The sequence below is a fragment of the Rhinatrema bivittatum genome, chromosome 10 (genome assembly GCF_901001135.1).
Source record: "Rhinatrema bivittatum chromosome 10, aRhiBiv1.1, whole genome shotgun sequence".
Classification (NCBI taxonomy): Eukaryota; Metazoa; Chordata; class Amphibia; order Gymnophiona; family Rhinatrematidae; genus Rhinatrema; species Rhinatrema bivittatum.
The window spans coordinates 72,409,204-72,429,485 of record NC_042624.1 but is presented as its reverse complement, the minus strand read 5'-3'; the positions used below and the strand labels follow the sequence as shown (position 1 = coordinate 72,429,485).

Sequence of the window (20,282 nt, the reverse complement as noted above, 5' to 3'; positions counted from 1 at the left end):
TTCATAACCCACTGGTCTAACCACTAGGCTTCATCTCCATGCCACACACTTTAAAAATAGTTTTTTGAAAGATTTAGAAGGCTCATTCTGGGTTAGCTGTTTTTTCTCTTTCAGGGAAAGGGAGCCCCCTGGTGGTTATAGTCATGTCTTTCAAGAGATCTTTTCAATTTTTTTTCTTAATATTCTGCCTTTTATGACACTTCAAAGCATATTGCATTCAGGTGCTGTAGGTATTCAGGTCCTGTAGGTATAGATCTGCAGCAACCAATGATGTAATTTTTTAGGGTACATTTTCAAAACTTCGTCAGAACCAGTGCCCCCAGTTTCCTGTAGCAGATTTTTCAAGATTCTGAGGCAAGAACTAGCAAATTCTATAGTACATTATTCGAAATTCTGCCGTAATTATGTAGTAAATTTGCATAAGCAAGGCCGGTGGAAACATTAGGCAGACTAGGCAATCGCCTAAGCACCAAGGGCTTGGGAGATGCCTTCTAGTGCTTCCACCAGCCCTGCTCAGGATTCAGGAGGCCAAGCAGCATTGGCCGGGCCCACATGGCCCAAATGAGTAGGAGCACAGACAGCCCCCTTGAAACTAGAAAAAAGGAGCCAACTCAAAAAGTGAAGCAGCATAAGCTAGGCCTGTGCAGCTGAAAGGAGGAGCAGAAGCAAAAGCTAGACTGCCTAGCCAAAGACAGACCAGCAGGAAAAGCATTGGTATGTAAATGGTAGAGAAAGGAAGGATTCCAATGGCCCTGTGAGTCCGAGGAGAAGGCTGTTCAAATTCTGGATAGGGAGCAAAATGAGTGACCATGTGTGTGTGAGAGAGTCTGTGCGTGAGAAGCGAGTTTGTACAATTCTCTCCCTCCCCCCTTTCCACACACACACTAATTCAGGACAATCTCAGAGTCCCCAGAAATCAAAAGCTCCCAATTATGGAGAGAGGGGGAAATTTTTATCCTTTATCATTTCAATTATTGGGTGTTATTTCATGTGTCTACAAAAATCAGCTGAATAAGGCACAAAAGATGTCCAAGAAGAACAGTAACCTGAAGGACAGAAGCTGGAAAGCTATGAGCACAAATGCTCGTAGTCTTGGTAATAAAATCCAGACTTCCAGGCTCTAATGGTGGAAGCGGTCTGGACATCGTTGCTGTTACAGAAACATGGTTTACGGAGTCACATGACTGGGATATAGCCACCCCTGGCTATAACTTAAGGAAGGACAGAGAAGACAGGAAAGGGGGCAGAGTAGCACTTCGTGTCACAAGCAATATCCAGGCAGTAGAAATGCAGGGGATGTGGGGTAGGGAAGAAGTATTATGGGCTAGCCTAAGAAAAGATGCTGATGTTTCAATTTACATCAGTGTGGTGTACAGGCCTCAAATTCAGAAAGAGAACTGATCAAAGACATCAAAGAGATGGGAAAGAAGGGAGAAGTGCTGCTCGTTAGAGATTTTAATCTGCCGAATGTAGACTGGAGTATCTCTTCTATGGAATCTACGAGAAGTAGAGAGATATTGGATGTCCTCCCAGAGGCTATACTCAAACAAATGGTAATGGATCCCATGAGGGATGGTGTAATCGTGGACTTATTGCTCACAAATGGGGATAATGTCTATAATGTCCGGACAGGTACCTATCTGAGTACAAGTGATCATCAGATAGTATGGTTTGGTATTGCAAATAAGATACAAAGAAGTCACACGAAGACCTGAGTTTTGAATTTCAAATATAGGGACTTTGACAAAATGGGGATGTACCTGGAGAAAGAGCTAGAAGACTGAGAGAAAATGGGCGAGGTGGAACAACAGTGGGCTAAATTAAAAGGAGCTATTACAAAGACAACAAATCTATATGTTAGAAAAGTAAACACAAGTTCAAGGAAAAAGAAATCAATTTGGTTCTCAAAGAAGGTGGCTGCAAAATAAAGGCAAAAAGATCAGTATTCAAAAAGTATTAAAAAAAAACCCAAAATTCTGTTTTCCAAAAAGAGGAACACAGGGATCACTACCTGATGAAAATGAGGGAGATGAAGAAAGAAATCAGAAAAGCAAAAGGTCAAGCGGAAGAAAGGATTGCCCAAATGATAAAGAGAGGTAACAAAACACTTTTCAGATTTATAAGATAAAGAAAGTCCAAAGTGGTTTAGTGAAATTGAAAGGTGACAAGGCCGAGACAGACAAGGAAATGGCAGAAATATTAAACAAATTCTTCAGTTCTGTGTTCGCTAAAGAAGACCCTGGAGAAGGACCGTTGCTGGTTGACAAAACTGTAGAAGGGAATGGGCTAGACACAACTCCTTTTACAGAAGAGTATGTATGGGAAGAGCTAGGAAAACTGAATGTGGACAAATCCATGGGGCTGGTTGAGGTACATCCCAGGATACTACGAGAACTCAGAGATGTCCTGTTTAATAGATCCCTGGAAACGGGAGTGGTGCTATGAGATTGGACAGGAACAGTTGTGGTCTCGTTTCTTAAGAGTGGTAGCAGAGAGGAGGCTGGAAACTACAGGCCGGTTAGCCTCACTTCAGTGGTGGGAAAATGAATGGGGATGCTGCCGAAAGAAAGGATACTTAACAACTACAATCCGGTAAGTTTCTGGACCCAAGGCAACATGGTTTCACCAGAGTAAGATCCTGTCAGAAAAATCTGATTGATTTTTTTGAATGGGTGACTAGAGAACTGGAGGAAGAGCATGCAATGTTATCTATTTGGATTTCAGCAAAGCTTTTGATACCATTCCACATAGGAGGCTTGTGAACAAAATGAAATGCTTCAGAGTGAGCACCAAGGTGGCGGAGTGGATTCAAATGGTTGACTGATAGGAGACAGCGTGTAATGGTAAATGTAGTCTAATTTGAAGAGAGAGCTGGGTTTAAGTGGAGTGCCACAGGGATCGGCATTTGGACCAGTTCTGTTCAATATCTTTGTGAGTGACATTGCGGAACGGACAGAAGGTAAAGTTTGTCTATTTGAGGATGATACCAAGATCTGCAACAGAGTGAAAAAGGCCTGAAGAAGTATAGAGAACGAAAAAGGATTTACGAAGGCTTGAAGAGCAGTCAAAGATTTGGCAGCTGGGATTCAATGCCAAGAAGTGCAGAGTTCATGCTGTATTCCAAAGAGCGGTATGAGATAGGGGCAGGTTAATGTGCACAGACCAAGAGCGGGGATGATAGTTTTTGGTGATCTGAAGATAGAGATGCAATGTGACAAGGCAATAGTTAAAGGCTGAAGAATGCTGGGCTCCATAGAGAGAGGATTAACCAGTAAGAAAATGGAGGTGGTGCTGCCCTTGTACAGGTCCTTGGTGAGGCCTCACCTGGAGTATTGTGTTCAGTTCTGGAGCCCTTTTCTCAAAATGGATAGAGACAGGATGGTGGTGGTCCAGAGAAGGTCTACCAAAATGGTGTGGGGTCAGTATCAGAAAACCAATGAGGAGAGACTGAAGGATATGAATACGTATACTTCGAAGAGAGGAGGCATAGGGGTGATATGACACAGACCTTCAGATACCTAAAAAGTTTTAATGATATGCAAACGTCAAACTTTTTCCGTTGGAAAGAAATCAGTAGAACTAGGGGTCATGAAATAAAATTCCAAGGAAGATGCCTCAGAAACAACATCAGAAAATATTTCTTCACAGAGAGGGTTGTGGATGCCTGGAATGCCCTTCCAGAGGAGGTGGAGAAAACCAAAATAGTGAAAGAATTCAAAAGAGCATAGGATAAATACTGTGGAACCTTAAAGGCTAAAGGATGGAAATGAAGAAAATAGTACATGGAGGAACTTGATGATGCAGCAGTTATTACCCGTATCCAATAAGCTTTGATACTGTTGATGCAGTTCCTTATCATTGCTCTCTGCTTCAACGGTAGGGAAAATGGGAAATTGGATTCATTCAGCAACCAAGAGCCCCGACATTTACGGTCTGGGGAAACAAGTGTGGGGATAACTTGCTGATGCAGCAGTTACTACCCTTAACCAAGAGTGATACTTTAATGCAACTCAAACACTGCTCTCTGATTCAACAGCAAGACATAACAGGGAATTGGATTCAACAGCAATCAACGAGAGCTAGTGTGGGAAACTGATAAGCACGGGGGTAAGGGGGAATTTGATTCAAACAGCAACCAATGAGGGCCATGCCTTTTATGGTCTGGGAAACAGATGGCCCTCACTGGTTGCTGTGCTGTACCATGTAGGTTACCCCATGCTTATCTACCATAAGCTTACTGGGCAGACTGGATGAACCATTTGGTCCTTTTCTGCCATCATTTTTATTTTTCTGTGTTTTCTATGTTTCTATATTGAAATATTTTATTGGTATTTGGTACATTTTTAAAAAACAGTATATAAGTTTTTAATTATTAGATGTTATTCTGTTCGGCAGTTGTTTTGAAATAATTTTTTTAATAACTTTATTGAGTTTTCAAAACATTCCTTTAACAATTCAACAGTTAACAACACATACGATAGATATGTATGTATATGTACATCATATTTACTCCCCTTCCTTCCTTCCCCACTCGAACATTACTACGAGAGAAACAGGAGGAACAGTTAGAGTCTCATAGACTTTATATGCAGACTATGCAAAAAGCATTCCTAATAGAGAATTAAAATCTTCATCAGCAATAAGTATGTCAAATCCTTCATGATATCCCACTAATCAATTTTGGTTTTCATGTCCTCAGGAAAAAATTCCAGAAACACTTTCCATGTATTTTCAAATAATTGATGTGTCTTGGGACATTGTGTATCTATTGTCTTCCATTCCAAGAAATAGATGACAAACATGGCCGCTATCCAGGCTGTAAAGTCAGGACAACTTTTGCCTAACCATTTGAGCAGGATAAATGTCAAGGCTTGTAGGCATCCCTTAACCAAAAGTAACTTAACACTCTTCTTAACCTACCCACATGGCCCAAAATAAAGTATGCTGCCGAACATGGAAATTGATCAGGGATCAAGGTTGTGTAAAATGCTAGAATACTTTACCAGAAAGTTTGAATCTGTGACATTCCCTTAGATAATGCATGAATGTGGTGCCTGCTTGCGAACATTTTAGGAATGGATCAGTACATGCAATTTTAGCCCTATAGGCTTTACTAGGCCAAAATGCTATTCTTTTTAGGATTTAAAATGAATTTCCTGTAATATCACACTCATAGCAGCTTTCTGTATAGTACATGCATAAATATCCTCATCAGGTAACATACACTGCAGGTCTAGTGCCCATAACTCTGCTAAAGTCTGTAAGACTGAGTATTTGGAATTATAATGTAGATATTTATACATTGTGGTTATCAAAGTTCTATTTTTAACATACAGATTCAACAATCGTTTAAACTGACCATTGGTAAAAGCCATCTCCGGCGGGAGCACACTGCTGATATATAGCTGTGTACTTGGAGATATGGAAAATAATCTGTATTTCTAAATGGCATGTGTGTAGTACTGTACTCAAATGTATGAATTTCCCCTGTTTGCAGTTCAATAAAAAGTTGTATGCTATTAATATCTTGTTTCTGAAATATTATAAATAACTTGTATAGGTCACCTGGTTTAAATTTGGAATTACCCAACTAATGACAGACAGTATGATTTTCCCCCTAGGAGTTTCAACAGAACTCTAATATACCTCTGTCCCTTCCTTGCTGTTTGAAACGTAACAGATTTTAATATAAAGGGTGGGAGACTTGCACTATTAGCAGGCAAGACATATTATAAACTTAAAGGATTAGCAAATTGGTCTTCCAAATTGTGAACCAAACTATCAGTGTCCCAGTAACAGTTCTCTCAAGATCCCCGTTACACATGCAAGGTTATAATCTTAATAAAAATCTTAAAAACTTAATCTTTTTTCTTCCAGCTACCTAAGCTTCCAAGTTCACGGTCCTCGTTTAATGTAACTTTGTTTTTCCTTTACCTAGTTATTTTACCCCTGTTCGATGTAAACCGACCTGATATGGTATTTAACCATGAAGGTCGGTATAGAAAAATGTTAAATAAATAAATAAATAAATAAATAATAGCAAAGATTTGAGAAACCTAACACCCCTGTTCCTTCGGGACTAGCAGCCTTGTCATAGGTAAGAGAGCTCTACGAGCTTTCCAAAAAATGTAGAGCATAATTATATATCAATGTAATACCTTTTGTAAGCAATAAAAAGGGAACCACCTGAAGTATATACAGTAATTTTGGGATGTCATTTTGACCAAAGCAATACGACCTGCAAGAGACAGTGGGAAATGCTGCCAGCTATTTAATATCTTTCGAAAATCCACCACCACAGGAGTAACATTACATTTATACCTCTCTTCAGGGTTATGATGGATTCTTATACTAGGTATTTAATGGTAGTATCTGACCATTTCAATGGAAAGTCTGACCAAGTTCCTTGCATGTTTCCCTCAATATTCATCACTTCAAACTTATTAAAAAAAAATTTTTTTTTTAATTTATACTTTATTGCATTTTTGCTTTAATTACAAGAAATTTTTCCAATGTGTTATCATATTCCAGGTAAGCAAATACAAATCCAGCTTTCACATTTTTATCTCAAGATAGTATGATAATACAATATCACCTGGTCATATGCACATTGAAACCATAACGTAAAGAAATGCGAGAGACCAAGGGTGAATATAGCAGATAAGTAAAAGAAATCTTGTAACATTAGAAAGAAAACATGCTGAAACCCTGTGAGTGACACCAAAAATAAATTTTCCCCTTTCCAGCTACCTTTGGATTCATCCTAGGATCACGATGAAGAGTCTAAATAGCTACGCAATTGCATCAGGTCTATAAATACATACTTTGCATCCCCACAATATAATAAACAACGACAGGGAAATCGTAGCATAAACCGTGCACCTCTTTCTACCACCTCTCCTCTCATTTCTAAAACTTTTTTCCATTTCATTTGTGTTATCCTTGCAATATCTGGAAAGATTCGAATAGGCTGTCCAAAAAATTTCAATTTCTGAAATCTAAAGTACTGCTTTAGAACATTATCTCTGTCAATCCTTGAGGAAACTGCACAAGTAATGTAGCTCTTAAAGTAATATCCATTTCAAAGGATTTTTCCAAGTAGTCTGTTAAATCCAAAGTTACTTCTCCTTGATTTTCTTGCTGAGTAGGATTTTCTCCCAGAGATGAACATTGTATTTGATAATAAGTTGCTGTTATAACAGGTATTTTTTCCATACATAGGAGACTGTAATTTGGTTTTAGGAAAGTTCAAAAATCGCAAGTTGGCCCTCTTCGATTGATTCTCAAAGAACTCAATTCAGTCAATTCAGCCAAACTTACCACAACCAGAAAAAGAGCATTCTCAATTGCTGGACCACATCTCTGGAATACACTACCAGTCACTCTACGTCTTCAAAGTGATACCAAAATTTTCAAAAAACTACTCAAGACATGGCTTTTCAAACAAGCATACAAAGAGGGGATAGGATAACAGACCAAAGGACAACACTCACCAGTCCAACTCTACCCATCTCCTCCCTGCTCCCAGCACTCTAGCCCTCCCTCCCCAAACCCCTCCACCTCTCCATCGACCAACCCTCCCTTCCCAACCCCCTCCACCTCTCCATCGACCAACCCTAAACCCTTCTTAAACCCATCCAACGATACCCACCTATTATCCTTCATACAATATTTTTATCTAACCACTTCCAGTGTCACTCTATTTAACCGATTTTCCCACTGTTATCCTGAAGTTACTAATGTTAATCACTATCATTGCTGTTCTTCTGATTTACTGTAGATCGTTGCTGCAAATGTTATCTTGAAGTTACCAATGTTAACCATTGTTATTATTGTTCATCTGATTCAAATGTAGTACGTTGTTGTAAATGTAAACCGAAGTGAAGGCCAACAATAATACTTCGGTATATAAAAAACTTACAAATTAAAAAAAACCTCCATTTTGTTCTCGACCATTTTCTCCGATTTTAATCAGATTTATTTGTACAACTTCCATTTTTTTCACTTTCCCTTCCAGAATAACAATTCTTTTCTCGACTGATGTCAATGTTTCTTCAATCTTATAAGATTTAGTCATTGCTTCCTGAACAGTTGCAGTAAGTGGGTTAATAGATTTCTGCATTACTATTAGAATATTCTTTATTTCTTCTAAAGACGGCACAAGAATAGAGTAGTATTAAGAAGGGGTAAATTATTCATCGCAATTCCTATCTCCGCAAGGCCTTCACCATTTTTTTTTAGTTGTTCAGGGAGATGTTGTGCCAAATTCTCGTGGCTCCTGGAACCTGTTTCCAACGGGTTCACCGAAGAGACTTCCTCCTCTCTTCTCTGGGCGCCACTTTTTACAGAAAATGATTTCTCAAGTTAAGTCCAAACTACTAGACATTCTCATAGGTGGCTCCAGAACAGTTGGATATCCCGGGCTCAACGATGTTTCCAGCGTCAAGGGGCTCGGCAGCTGCTCCTTGCCTGCCCCAGTGACTGCAGCTTCCAGGTTAGTTATTGGCATCCTCGCGAAGGCTGCTTCAATCTTCGGTTGTCGTAAGTGATCAGGAGTAGAGGTAACTTCGCGTACCCGAGCTTTCCTCTTGGAGCAGCTAGTCTTCTTCTCTTTGGTGGACATTGGACAAAAATAGCCAATGTGAAGTCAAATGGCTTGATTTTGAAAAAAAAAAAAACTAACAACTTAATGCTAATCAATGCACTGATACTGGGTGCCAATGTGACCATGAAAAATAAAGAAAACTCAGAAAAGGTCAAAAAACCTTAACTGAGGAGAAAAGTGGGAGATGAAAATATTTTGAACAACGAGACTAATTTGGGAACAAAAAAAACGAGAGAGGGGTTTTTAGGAGGTAATTAAAACTATCTCAGAAAAGTTGAATAGATCGGTTCCACAGAAACAATGGAACTAAGAGAGAGTCCCACATACTCAGTAAAGTTTCTGAAAGCGCCAGAAGCTATGAAGTTGAAGCTTCTGACCAGGACTCTGTCTGATGACATCACCCACTTGTGAAGACTTAACATCTTGCTTGTCCTTGGAAAACAATCGGGTAGATTTTAATACATGTGTGTGTTTCCCGGCGCTCACATGTTATAAGATCCTTGGGAAGCATGCACATGCGCACCGGATTTTGTAATCCGTGCATACATGTGCGCATGGTGTATGCAAACGGAGTAGACTTTGGCAATTTCACGCAGCAACGCATCGCAGCCTTCCCCAGTTCCCTCTCAGTGCGCTCCAATTAAGGAGCAGACTACCCTACCGCCTACCCTAACCTCCCGTCCCCTTCCCTCTCCTCCCCAACTCCTATCCCTATCCTATCTACCCCGTTTTGTTTTGTTTTTTACCTTTTGCTCCTCAACAGGAGCGGCAGCAAATCACGCATGCTGGCAGAGTGCTGGCACGCGCTTCCCCGGCACAGCAGCAATTGGCTGCTGTACCAGTTCCTGAAGCCCCGCCCCCACCCTTCGGACCGCCACTTTTCTTTGGCCCAGCACTTCTGCACACGCGACGCATTACAAATTCGCCCAAATATGAACAAAACAGGGTAAAAGTAAAAAACATTTTGTTTCTCCTAAATCTTTGTTAACCACGATAAAACATACTAAAAGCACATATATTTTAAAAAATAGTGGTCGCTCTTCTTGTGCATACTGATGAAAACTAGTGCAAATATATAAACTATAATATAATTAACAAGGATATATATCTACCAAAGAGTTCTAGCTTGCTGTTAAGATAGTTATGATAAAAATTACTAGCTCCTACTAGTGAAATTGTCAATTCCACAGATCTTATTCTCATCTCTCCTACTGACGGCATAATACTGACAACCTGCCTGACATCAGTCATACCAATTTCTGGAACCAGAACAGAATATGAATGGGAAAAATGATCTTCATAACATCATAAATGCTATCATGGAAATCCAAGAAGATTCACATTAAACAGCTTAGACCGTGTTTGATAAACCAAACTTTCTGGTTAAATTTACACATCTATTGAAGTTATATCTGTACCTGTGCTAGATGGGTCCAGAAACAACTGCAGAGGAGGATTTTCACTGTGACTGAATGAGGTGTTTCCAGGTGACTCGCCAACAGAAGTTTCCCTGGCATTTTTACAGCCACGTGCACTGTTGTTCTGAACCTTTTCAGAATCCCCCAGTATCTCTTCCATGGCTTTCTCCAGATGTTCATCTCCATTCGAAATTATCTGTATGAAGACAAGAAGATTTTTGGAAGATATATATTCTGTCTCCTTAAACAACAGATAGCACTCTAACGTGCAACACTGTAGAGTAACAACCACAAAGCAATAATCTATGATGAGAACACTTACTGCCAGATAATGTAATATTTGGAAGAAGCTGAACACAGAATTAACTGACAGAAAATGTCCTGTACTACTCCTACTAGACGCAAACATTATTTTAAGGTTTATCCATATGATTTTTTTTTTAAAAGATAAGCAACTGATACAATCTACACAGCAAAACTCAGAAACAGTTATTTCTAGCAAATTAACACCTTGTGTGTTCCTGTTAGACTACTTGAAATCCAATTCAATGTTCTACTTGGGTTATAAAAAAGAAAGGTTTTACCCAATAAAATCAAACCTTCATTCAAATTCAACATATTTGGTGATCTGCCATATGATTTACTTATCGGTCACTGATTCTAGTCCAGCTCCTACCGTAGTGAACTGGTATTCTCCTTACTAAAGCCCGTATCACAAAGTGCCACAGGCTCAGAAGAGGCCATGAGATTGCACTGGCATGGGGAATGAAATACCCTCTCTCACTCGGCGAGGGGGCTCAGTCAGAGCAGGGTCGAGCTACATTAGCAGGAAATATCACTATCTGTGATATGCACACTCGGGGGCGGGGGGGGGGGGGGAGTGTAATTTTGTAACTGCCCATATTGGCACAAAGTCTGTGAATGCTTTTTACCCACGGACTTGGCACCAATTCCCAAAGCGAAAGTACACACATACTTTTTCTTTGAAAATTATCCCTGGAAAACTAGTTGCACACATTTACCCCTGCAAATTTATGCAGGTGATTTTACTAAGAGAAAAATATGCATAAACCTTGGAAGATTTAAGAGTATGCATGCACGTGCAAGCCTCTCCCCAAACCCGCCCCTAGGAATGCCTCTTCTCACAGCGTGTAAAGTCAGGTGTGAAGTGGCACAAGTTTACCCACACAACGGGAAGGCAATTTTCAAAAAGCCCATTTCTGTAGGTAAAGCACTCATTTATTCACAGAAACAGCTTTCAAAAAATACCCTCAGGATGTGGAGAAATCAAAGATTTTTATTTTCAGGGCAACCAATCTAATATCTTACATAAGCACTACATTCACTAGAAAAATTTTAAAAAATGCCCCCTAACTTTGCACACCCTCTATTGGGATGACGTGCAACTCTAGTTGTTACTTTAATTTACACTTGCAACCTGATGGCCCAGTGTAAAACTGCCAGCCTTTGAAAACTGTGCTGAGTTGGGGGCAGAAGTAAAGATCCTTTTCAGTTATGCACGAGTAGAATTCTTTTTGGAAAAGCTCTGAAAAATTATCATTTTGCATCTGTAACTGGGACTAGGTAGTAGATTTCAATTGATTCCATATCCCAAATATTCCTAAAACTTCATGCCAACATAAACAAGACTATAAATTATGTGCAAAAGTAAAATAGTAATCATAATGTATAGCTTTCAAACTAGACTCAACCTGGTGGTGAGCAAAAAGATATTATGCAAACTAAAGCTGAGGACATGGGTAATTTACTCCCATAGTGAGATATCCACATCATCAAACGGAACCATAAACAGAACCCAAGGCTTAAATGGGCATGAAAACTCAACTATCTTATCAATGTACACTCTTGTGCATAATAACATACTATATAAATATATATTCTACACACACGCACACATACATGTTTGTATGTCTGTATGCAGTGGTATGGTTTATACAGTAATGATGTCCAGTGTTTGGGTTCTAAGTACTACTGAAAGTTTGTGCACTGAACTCAACAAGTGGCTAAATCTCTGGATTCTGGCTGGCTCTTCCATACAGGGCTGGCTTTTGATTAGGGTGAGCTGAGGTGTCACTTGGGTGCCAGGAGACAAGGTGGCAGAGAGAAAGAAAGAGGTCCAGCATGGCTACCCTGGACCCCATCTCACGGTGGCCCAGCAGGCTGCTATGGACTCCATCCTGTGGCATCCCAAGAGAGAAGCCAGCAGGCCGCGTAGCAAAGAGAAAGGCCCAGCAAGCAGGGCCTCAAAGAAAAGGCCCAGAAGAGAGGAGGAGACCCTAAGTATGTATGTGTGTGAGAGCCTGTGTGTGTGAGTGTATGTGAGAGAGAAAGAGAGAGAAAAGGTATGTGAGGGAGAGAGAGCTAGTGTGTGAGCATGTGTGAGCCTGTGTGTTTATGAGCCTATGTTTGTGTGTGTGAGAGAAAGAAAGGGGGATGTGAGAGCCTGCATGTGTTAAAAAGAAAGACTGTGTGTGTGAGAGCATCCGTGTGTAAATTTGTGTATGTATGAGGGAGAGCGTGTGTGCGCGACAGAGAAGGCATCTGTGAAAGCTTATTGTGTGTGTGAGAACGTGAGTGTGTGGGAGTGGGAGTGGGTGTGTGTGTGTGTGTGTAAGAGAGAGTTTGTGCAAGAGAGAGAGAGGATAATGTTTGCATAGATCCCAATCCATGACAATCTCAAGTTGAGTGGAAATCAAAATATTCCAGATATACAGAGTGGGAGATTTTTAAATCTTTATTAGTTTAATTTTGGGGTGTTATTTGAGGTGTCAGCTATTTTGAAATATTTTATTGGTATTTTGGAAGATGTATTAAATTTTTAATAATGTTTTAATTATTGGATATTCTATTCATCAGTTGTTTTGAAACGTTTATTCTTTTTATTTGGAAGGGAAGAGAAGAATGAATGGGGGACAGTAGCGACGGGAAGACTAGGTTTGGAGAACGGTATTTAGATTGTGGGGGAAGATGGGGGAGTGCAGAGATTCAGAGATTTGGGCAGTGGGGGATCGAACTGAGAATGGGAAGGGAGAGTAGGGATTTGGAAACCGAGCAAAGATTAAGGTAGGGAGACTCAGCAATTGGATGTGGGTTTGAGTGGATGGTGTGAGATGGGGCTGTGGGGGATCAATCTGGAAAAAATAAGAGGATCCATCCACAGAAGTTTTCTCAGAGCCATGCTGCTGCTGCTTCCACTGCTACGTTCCTATTTTGGGTAAATGGGGAGGGGGAAGTTAGTGAGGAAGAAGAGGGGGACTGCAGGTCTGCTATTTTGTTCTACTCGTCAAGTGGGAGTCATGTGAATTTCCAAGTTTTAAAACGGGGTCATACCTCATAAAATATTGGGAAGTACCGATATAGGGAGAGTGGACCTTTTCTTCAGATTCTCTGTTTTTCAAATTAGTTTACACATCAAAGGAATACATTTTTTTAACACTTCTGACTTTTAAACTGTCTGTGCTGAAGCAGCAATTTAAGCAATCGTAAATCCATGGGGAAAAAAATAAAAACCAAAAAATGTACCTGGAGTTGAGGTTTCTCATCGTCATTTGTAGAAAGATCATCTGCACGCTGAGGCACCACGTCATATTCTTCACTGTTTAATGTGGACACAGAATCAGATGACCCACTAACCTTGCGTAAGGAAGACCTGTCCTCCATTACACGACTGCAGTCCCTTGATGCTGCATCCATCTAATCACAGCTGCAGAAAGAATGCAACAAAGGTTGCTGCAGAACTTGCAAAGGGCTGGCAAACAGACCTGGCTGGCACATACAACAAGCACACCTTTATTTAATGCTTTCCGTGCACAGTCACAAAGGGGCTGATGCAATAAATGAGGGCGGAAAGCGGGCTCAGCGTTGAGCGCCCGCTTCCCTAACACGCGCCCAGGCACCTCTACTGGGCGCGATGCAATATTTAAATGAGGGATCGCGCTGCCAAGGAGGCGCTAGGGATAAATGCGCGCTCCTAGCGCCTCCTAGGCAGCGGGTGCCCAGGAGAGGTGGCTGTCAGCGGGTTAGGAAAACGGACGCTCAATTTTACGAGCATCTGTTTTCCTAACCCGGGGCACAGCCACGGGTTAGGAAAATGGATGCTCATTAAATGAGCGCCTGTTTCCCTAACCTGACCGCCGGCACTTTTTTTAAACTTTTTTTTTAATTTTGGATCTTCCGACTTAATATCACCACGATATTAAGTCAGAGGATGCACAGAAAAGCAGTATTTTCTGCTTGTGTGTACAACTTTTTGGGCTGTTCAGAAATTAACGCCTGTTCCGGGCAGGCGTTAATTTCTGAGCTCAAAAATGTGCGGGGGCAGACACACATTTTCTTTTTAGATCGGGGAGGGGGGGAGGGGAATAACTAATAGCCTCATCAACATGCATTTGCATGTGATGAGCACTATTAGTTTCACCAGGGGATTGAACACACGTTTTGGACGCGCTAATCCCCTTATAGCATAATGGGGTTGTGGTAGCGCATCCAACCACGGGTTAATCAGTGCGCTCGGCTGAGCGCATTGTTTGCATTGGCTCCAAAGTGATTTCGTTATTGCAATAGAGGCATGCCCTCACTTTACTTCAGTCATAAATTCAGGAAAGGTAGAATTTTGTTAAAAATATATGCAGGGGCTTTTGAAACACTTCCTAATACAGTGGATATAGTTGTCCTAAGAAGATAAATGCTCATTTCATTGTTTATTTAAATGTTTATAAAACTGTGCATAAATATGAAATAAATCAATATTTCTAGAGAGCCTGCCTTTATGAATGTAAACAAATAAATCAAACACTGTTGACTTATTTTTGGATAGGAAAGAATAAGATGTTCCTCTAACAAATCGTTTGTGATTCTGTTTTTAAAAAAACATCTTCTGCTACATTAATAGCCAAATGTGTAATTCCTCCTTGTGCCAATACTGAAATGTGCTTCTAAGAGAGGAGGCAGTGTAAATACTATATTATGATTCATTGTTCGTGGTAGGTGAGTGCCATACAACTCGTCACTAGCCACTGCAATTTCTAAATACCATAGATGATAGTTTTGCAAGATACTCGAATCTATTATGCAGGAATCATCTTTTTTTTCCTCAATAAAAATTTCAAAATGAATTATTTCTAAAAGCTCACACATCCAAAAATGTTTAGCTGCTTTCTGAAGCCATTTCAAGTAATACCTTTAATTAAAGTAGCACGATTAGGTATTACGAGTGAAAAATGCTTTTCGGTGGCCACACCTGTATTATGCAGTTGCGCTAGGTAACATGTAGCAGAACTTTTAGGAAAGCTCTAAAATCACTCATGTTCAATGCAGTTTTGGAGGGTTATCTAGCAGCAGACTTTTATCTTGATGTTGATGCTGATTGTGTATCATTTTATTGCGCTTTGTTATTCTGTTATTATATTTTAACTATGTACATTCACCTGCAATCCGCTACGAACTATTGGAGGTATGTGGACAAGAAATCGATTTTAAATAAATAATAGAAAGCACAGCATGAAACTATCCTGGATATTAAACCCATAAAAACTGATGGGAGATATATTGCTAACAACCACCTAGTCTACTCATTGTTCTTATAATCTGCTATGATACTACAGATCCAATTCAATTTTTGACATTACCCTGGTTTTCAAACCACTAAAGATTCTCTGCTTTTGACCAATACCCTTTTGAATTTCAGGAGCATTTTTCTTGCACCACCTCCATTAGAAGGAACTGTATATTTCCATGAAAATATGAAATTCAGAAACTCTCTAGCCTTAACCTGAAACACAAATCTATAACCATCAGCCACTAGGTGGGGCAATACACTAAACATTATCCCCTTCCACAGAACCAGCAGAGTTACTTCAAAATACGGCAGCCAAAATAATTTATCAAAACCATACGAAAACAAGGTATGGGTTAACGTGCAAAGACCTGCAGCAAGATTTAAGATAACAGGAGGTCCACATTCAAAAGCCAAGTTATCCATCTAAATGGCAAAACTGGGGGGGCATTACTGGGGCATTCCAGGGAGGAGTTGAGTTATCCAGATAACTTAGCCGAATATCGCATATATCCGGCTAAGGTAGCCAAATAAATTTAGACCTGCACGGAAGCAGGTAGTTATTCGCCTTGTATGGGCAGAACTTGCTACTTACCTGGTTATCTTCAAAAGATATCTGAGTAATTAGATATTACAGCTGTTTTTGAAACATCCCAGAAGGATTTGGTCAAACCAACTACTCTGATTGTTTCTTTTCTTATGGAATCGGATAAAGACTTGATTCTCAAAATGTTTTTTCGCCATTGTCTGGAACTTTTTTTGAATTTGAAAATTTATGAGTATCCAGATCTGGCACGGCAAACACAGAAAAGGAGGAAGCAATTCTTATTACTGAGACCTAAAGTTTTGGAGCTGGGAGCTTTTATTATTTTAAAGTTTCCCTGCAAATGTATTATCAAATATCTGAATGTCTCCTATACTTTTTTTTTCTGCCAGCACAATTGTCTTCCTTCTTGAGCAACAAAGTTTCTTCTATTTCTTGCTCTTCTCCTAATGCCTAGTTAGGATGCTTTTGCCTCCTAAGGATGTTCGTTTAGCATATTGGCCTCCATTTGCTAGATCTTTCTTTTCCTTTGTTTTGTTTATATATATTACCTGAAGACGTGATACAAGAATTCTTATATTGAGAACTTGGAAGATATGAGACAAATTTTCAATTCTTTTCCTATTTCTTTTGGATTTGTTTTCTTGTGTCTTTAACAATTGCAATTTCAAGTGTTTTCTTGAAATATAATTGAAATATGCATAAATAAAAAATAAAAAAAAGATATCTGGATAAGTAATACTTTTGCCCCCCCCCAACAATTAAAGGGTCCTATGGCCCGATTTCTTCTCTCCATCGCCTAATATTAAAATTGCCCTATCAGGCCTTGCATCCCCCATCCCAAAATATGATTGCGTCATCACCCCTACCCCCCCACCAAACAAACCCCTATCTCAGAGGTGTGGGGGCAGGGAATGCCGATGCAAAGCCACCACTGATTAGCCACATACTGCATTGCTGGTGTTAGGACTGCTTGTGCAGGTGGAGCCATTTGAGCCAAAGACAAGGAGAAAGGCTGCAGCACATCATTTCTGGCTGCTGTGCAGGGAGACACGGGCCATGGGGAGGAAGGCACTGGAAGTACCAAGTTCTGCAGGGTTGCCAGGGAAAGCCAGGTAACGATGGTGGTTACTGAAGCTGCCAACCATGCAGCTATCTCTTCAAAGCTGAGGGGGAGCATGCACAGATATCATCCCCTAAGGATGCAAGCTCTGGAGGCACCGAGTGCAGAAATTCTTATTATAACCCGAATTCCAAGTCTGAGTGAAACCTCCCTGGATTAGGCCCTGCAGAAAGTGTTGTTTTGCTCATACCGTGGCATGTTGCAAGAGAGGGGAGTGAGAGGAGGGAAAAGGGAGAAGAGGTTGGGGAAAGGAACAGGAAGAAGAGAGGGAGCAACAATGCTTGGGGGGGGGGGGGGGGGGGTATGAGTGAGAAAGGATGGACCATGCACACACAGAAAGAAAAACACTCCGTCCTGAAATCCATCCTCTGGCCCTTACTTCCCTAGGCAGGCAGATACTAGGGAAAGGGGGAAAGAAAGGGGCAAGTTTGCTGGGGGTGTGGCAAGGTTGACACCTTCAGAGAAATCTAGAAATATTATTACTGACAGTATCTGCTGGACCCCTTCCCTCGTCTTCGCCCTTTCCCAGCATTTCAAATCAGCGAAAGGGTCAGGTATGGTCCCTCCCTCAAACTCTTCCCAGTAAACAACTCAGAGCGGTGTTCTCTTTTTCCCCCCTCTTCCTCTCTCCTTGCTGAGCGAACTCTGAGGAAGACCCCCAACCAGGGGTGGATTGGCCTAGCGGGGGATCGGGCATCCCCCGGTGGGCCGGTCGCGCTAGTCACGTGGTCTGCCGAGCGCGGCCGTGACGGAGCCTCGCTCGGCAGACCACGTGGTTTCTCCTGGGCCGGCCTGGGCGGCGAATCCCCGGGCCGGTCTTCATCGGGAATCCGCCACTGCCGCCAACTCCCACCCCGGCCCTCTTGTTGATTTGAAATGTCCTATGTGGCCCTTCCTTTGAAGATTTTGGGGACTCTCTGTTATAAATGATAAGCAGGGCTGGCTGTTCCTTTAGGAAACTTAGGTGATCATCTGGGGGCCAGTGTAATACAACCTGTGCTAAAATTGGAGTTAAATTTTAATGTGGGTTTTACTTTGCACTTGCAAAAAAATCTCAAGGCCCTGCTGGATGTAGTAAGCTAATAGAAATGCTCCAAGGCTTAAAGGCGCTAAATAAAAAAGCATGTTTTTTGGGGTTTTTTTTTTTAGTCAAGGTCCATTTGCATGCCCTTAAAACTGCAAATCCATGGGGGGAAAAAAAACCAGATGGTAAAAAATCCAGTGATCTGTGTATTGGACAGGAGGCTGAGCTATGAACCCCTTACCTCCTACCCACCTGCCTAAGTTAAAACATAAGTAGTAGTGGAGGGCACCCCTCCTCCAAGTTAAACTTTGGGGCCTGAGCTAGCTAAGCGCGATCCCCCCTCTCTTCTACCCACCCAAGTAAAAAAAAAGAAAAAAAAAGTAGTGGCCAGGGCACCTTTGGCCTCCTGCAGCTCTTAGCTATACCTCAATTAATGTATTTACTTCACTGGCTGGCCACTGTTTGGTCCTTTCTCTGACCAATCCTCTTTCAGAACTTGACGACTAAGTATAGTAAGTTTACCTTATCTCCTTTCATTTACCTTGGGATGATTGTGTTCAATTATTTATTCATTTTATCCAGTCAGCTTCACATATGCACTGAAAACACAACATGCTCAGCTGCACTGAGATACATTCATTAAGAAGGCTGAACGGATCACATCTTTCACAATCACATTCTCACCCACTCTTGTACTGTAATAGGTGTTATGTGAAGTGCTATTAATAACTGGGGTGTGTAAGAGTAGATAGCAACCCTTTTCTTTCCTTTACATACATTCCCTTGTTCGGATAAGGCTTAATTCAAGAACATTCATGATTTAGAAATAATTTTAAGAGATAAAGATATATGCTGGCTTCAGCAAATTAAAGTATTCATATCCTCAAGGCTGATTTTAGAGTAGTCTATGGTCTTTCTCATTGTGTCCTTGTCAAGGTGTGCAGCAAGATTTGTGAACACTTCTGCTAGCATCCCTGGAACTGGACTGAGACCACCCTCTGACCTCACATAGGCCACCTTAGCTGGGATTTGAACCACTAGCCTAGAGGTGAAAGGCTCTGCAATGCTGTGACTATTTCCCCAAGCCTTCCAGTCCCCACTGTTTTAGTTTAGGTGTGCATAGTGCAACTACTCCAGGCCTCACATCAGAGATGCATATTTCCCAAAGCTGACAGAGAAAATCCAAGAAAAACTTTACAATCCTGGGGGAAAGAGAAGAAACTGCAGCTATAGCAGCAAAATATGTGGTATCCTGTCACCAGGCCAGAAATGAAACTTGATCAGGGACAATACTGACCAGCACCAAAACCTGAGACATGTCCCCTGATGTTGTACTTTCCATAACTGGACCAGAGGCAGCATGGATTCACCAGGGGAAGGTCCTGTCAGACAAATCTGATTGACTTTTTTGATTGGGTGACTAGGGAATTAGATAGAGGAAGAGCGCTCGTTGTCATCTACTTGGATTTCAGCAAAGCTTTTGATACGGTCCCGCACAGGAGGCTCATGAATAAAACAAGAAGCTTAGGAGTGGGTGCCAAGATGGTGGCCTGGATTGCAAAACTGGTTGACGGACAGAAGACAATGTGTGACGGTAAATGGAACCTACTCTGAAGAGAGACCGGTGTTAAGTGGAGTGCCACAAGGATCGATGTTGGGACCGGTCCTGGTCAATATCTTTGTGAGCGACATTGTGGACGGGATAGAAGGTAAGGTTTGTCTTTTTGCGGATGATACTAAGATCTGCAACAGAGTGGACACCCCGGAAGGAGTGGAGAGAATGAGAAATGATTTAAGGAAGCTGGAAGAGTGGTCGAAGATATGCAGCTGAGATTCAATGCCAAGAAGTGCAGAGTCATGCATATGGGGAGTGGAAATCCGAAAGAATTGTATTTGATGGGAAGTGAAGGACTGATGTGCACGGAGCAGGAGAGAGAACTTGGGGTGATAGTGTCTAACGATCTGAAGTCGGCGAAACAATGTGACAAGGCGA

The 20,282-nt window shown here is 41.1% G+C and overlaps 1 protein-coding gene across 1 annotated transcript in view; it reads right to left on the bottom strand.

Moving 5' to 3' along the window:
- The window catches only part of RABGAP1L (RAB GTPase activating protein 1 like), a 768,100-nt gene that overhangs the window by 670,266 nt on the left and 77,552 nt on the right, over positions 1–20,282 (bottom strand). Inside the window, 2 exon segments of the mRNA XM_029618149.1 lie at positions 10,024–10,219; positions 13,567–13,747. Coding sequence (XP_029474009.1) covers positions 10,024–10,219; positions 13,567–13,737 — 367 coding nt within the window. The 5' untranslated portion in view covers positions 13,738–13,747.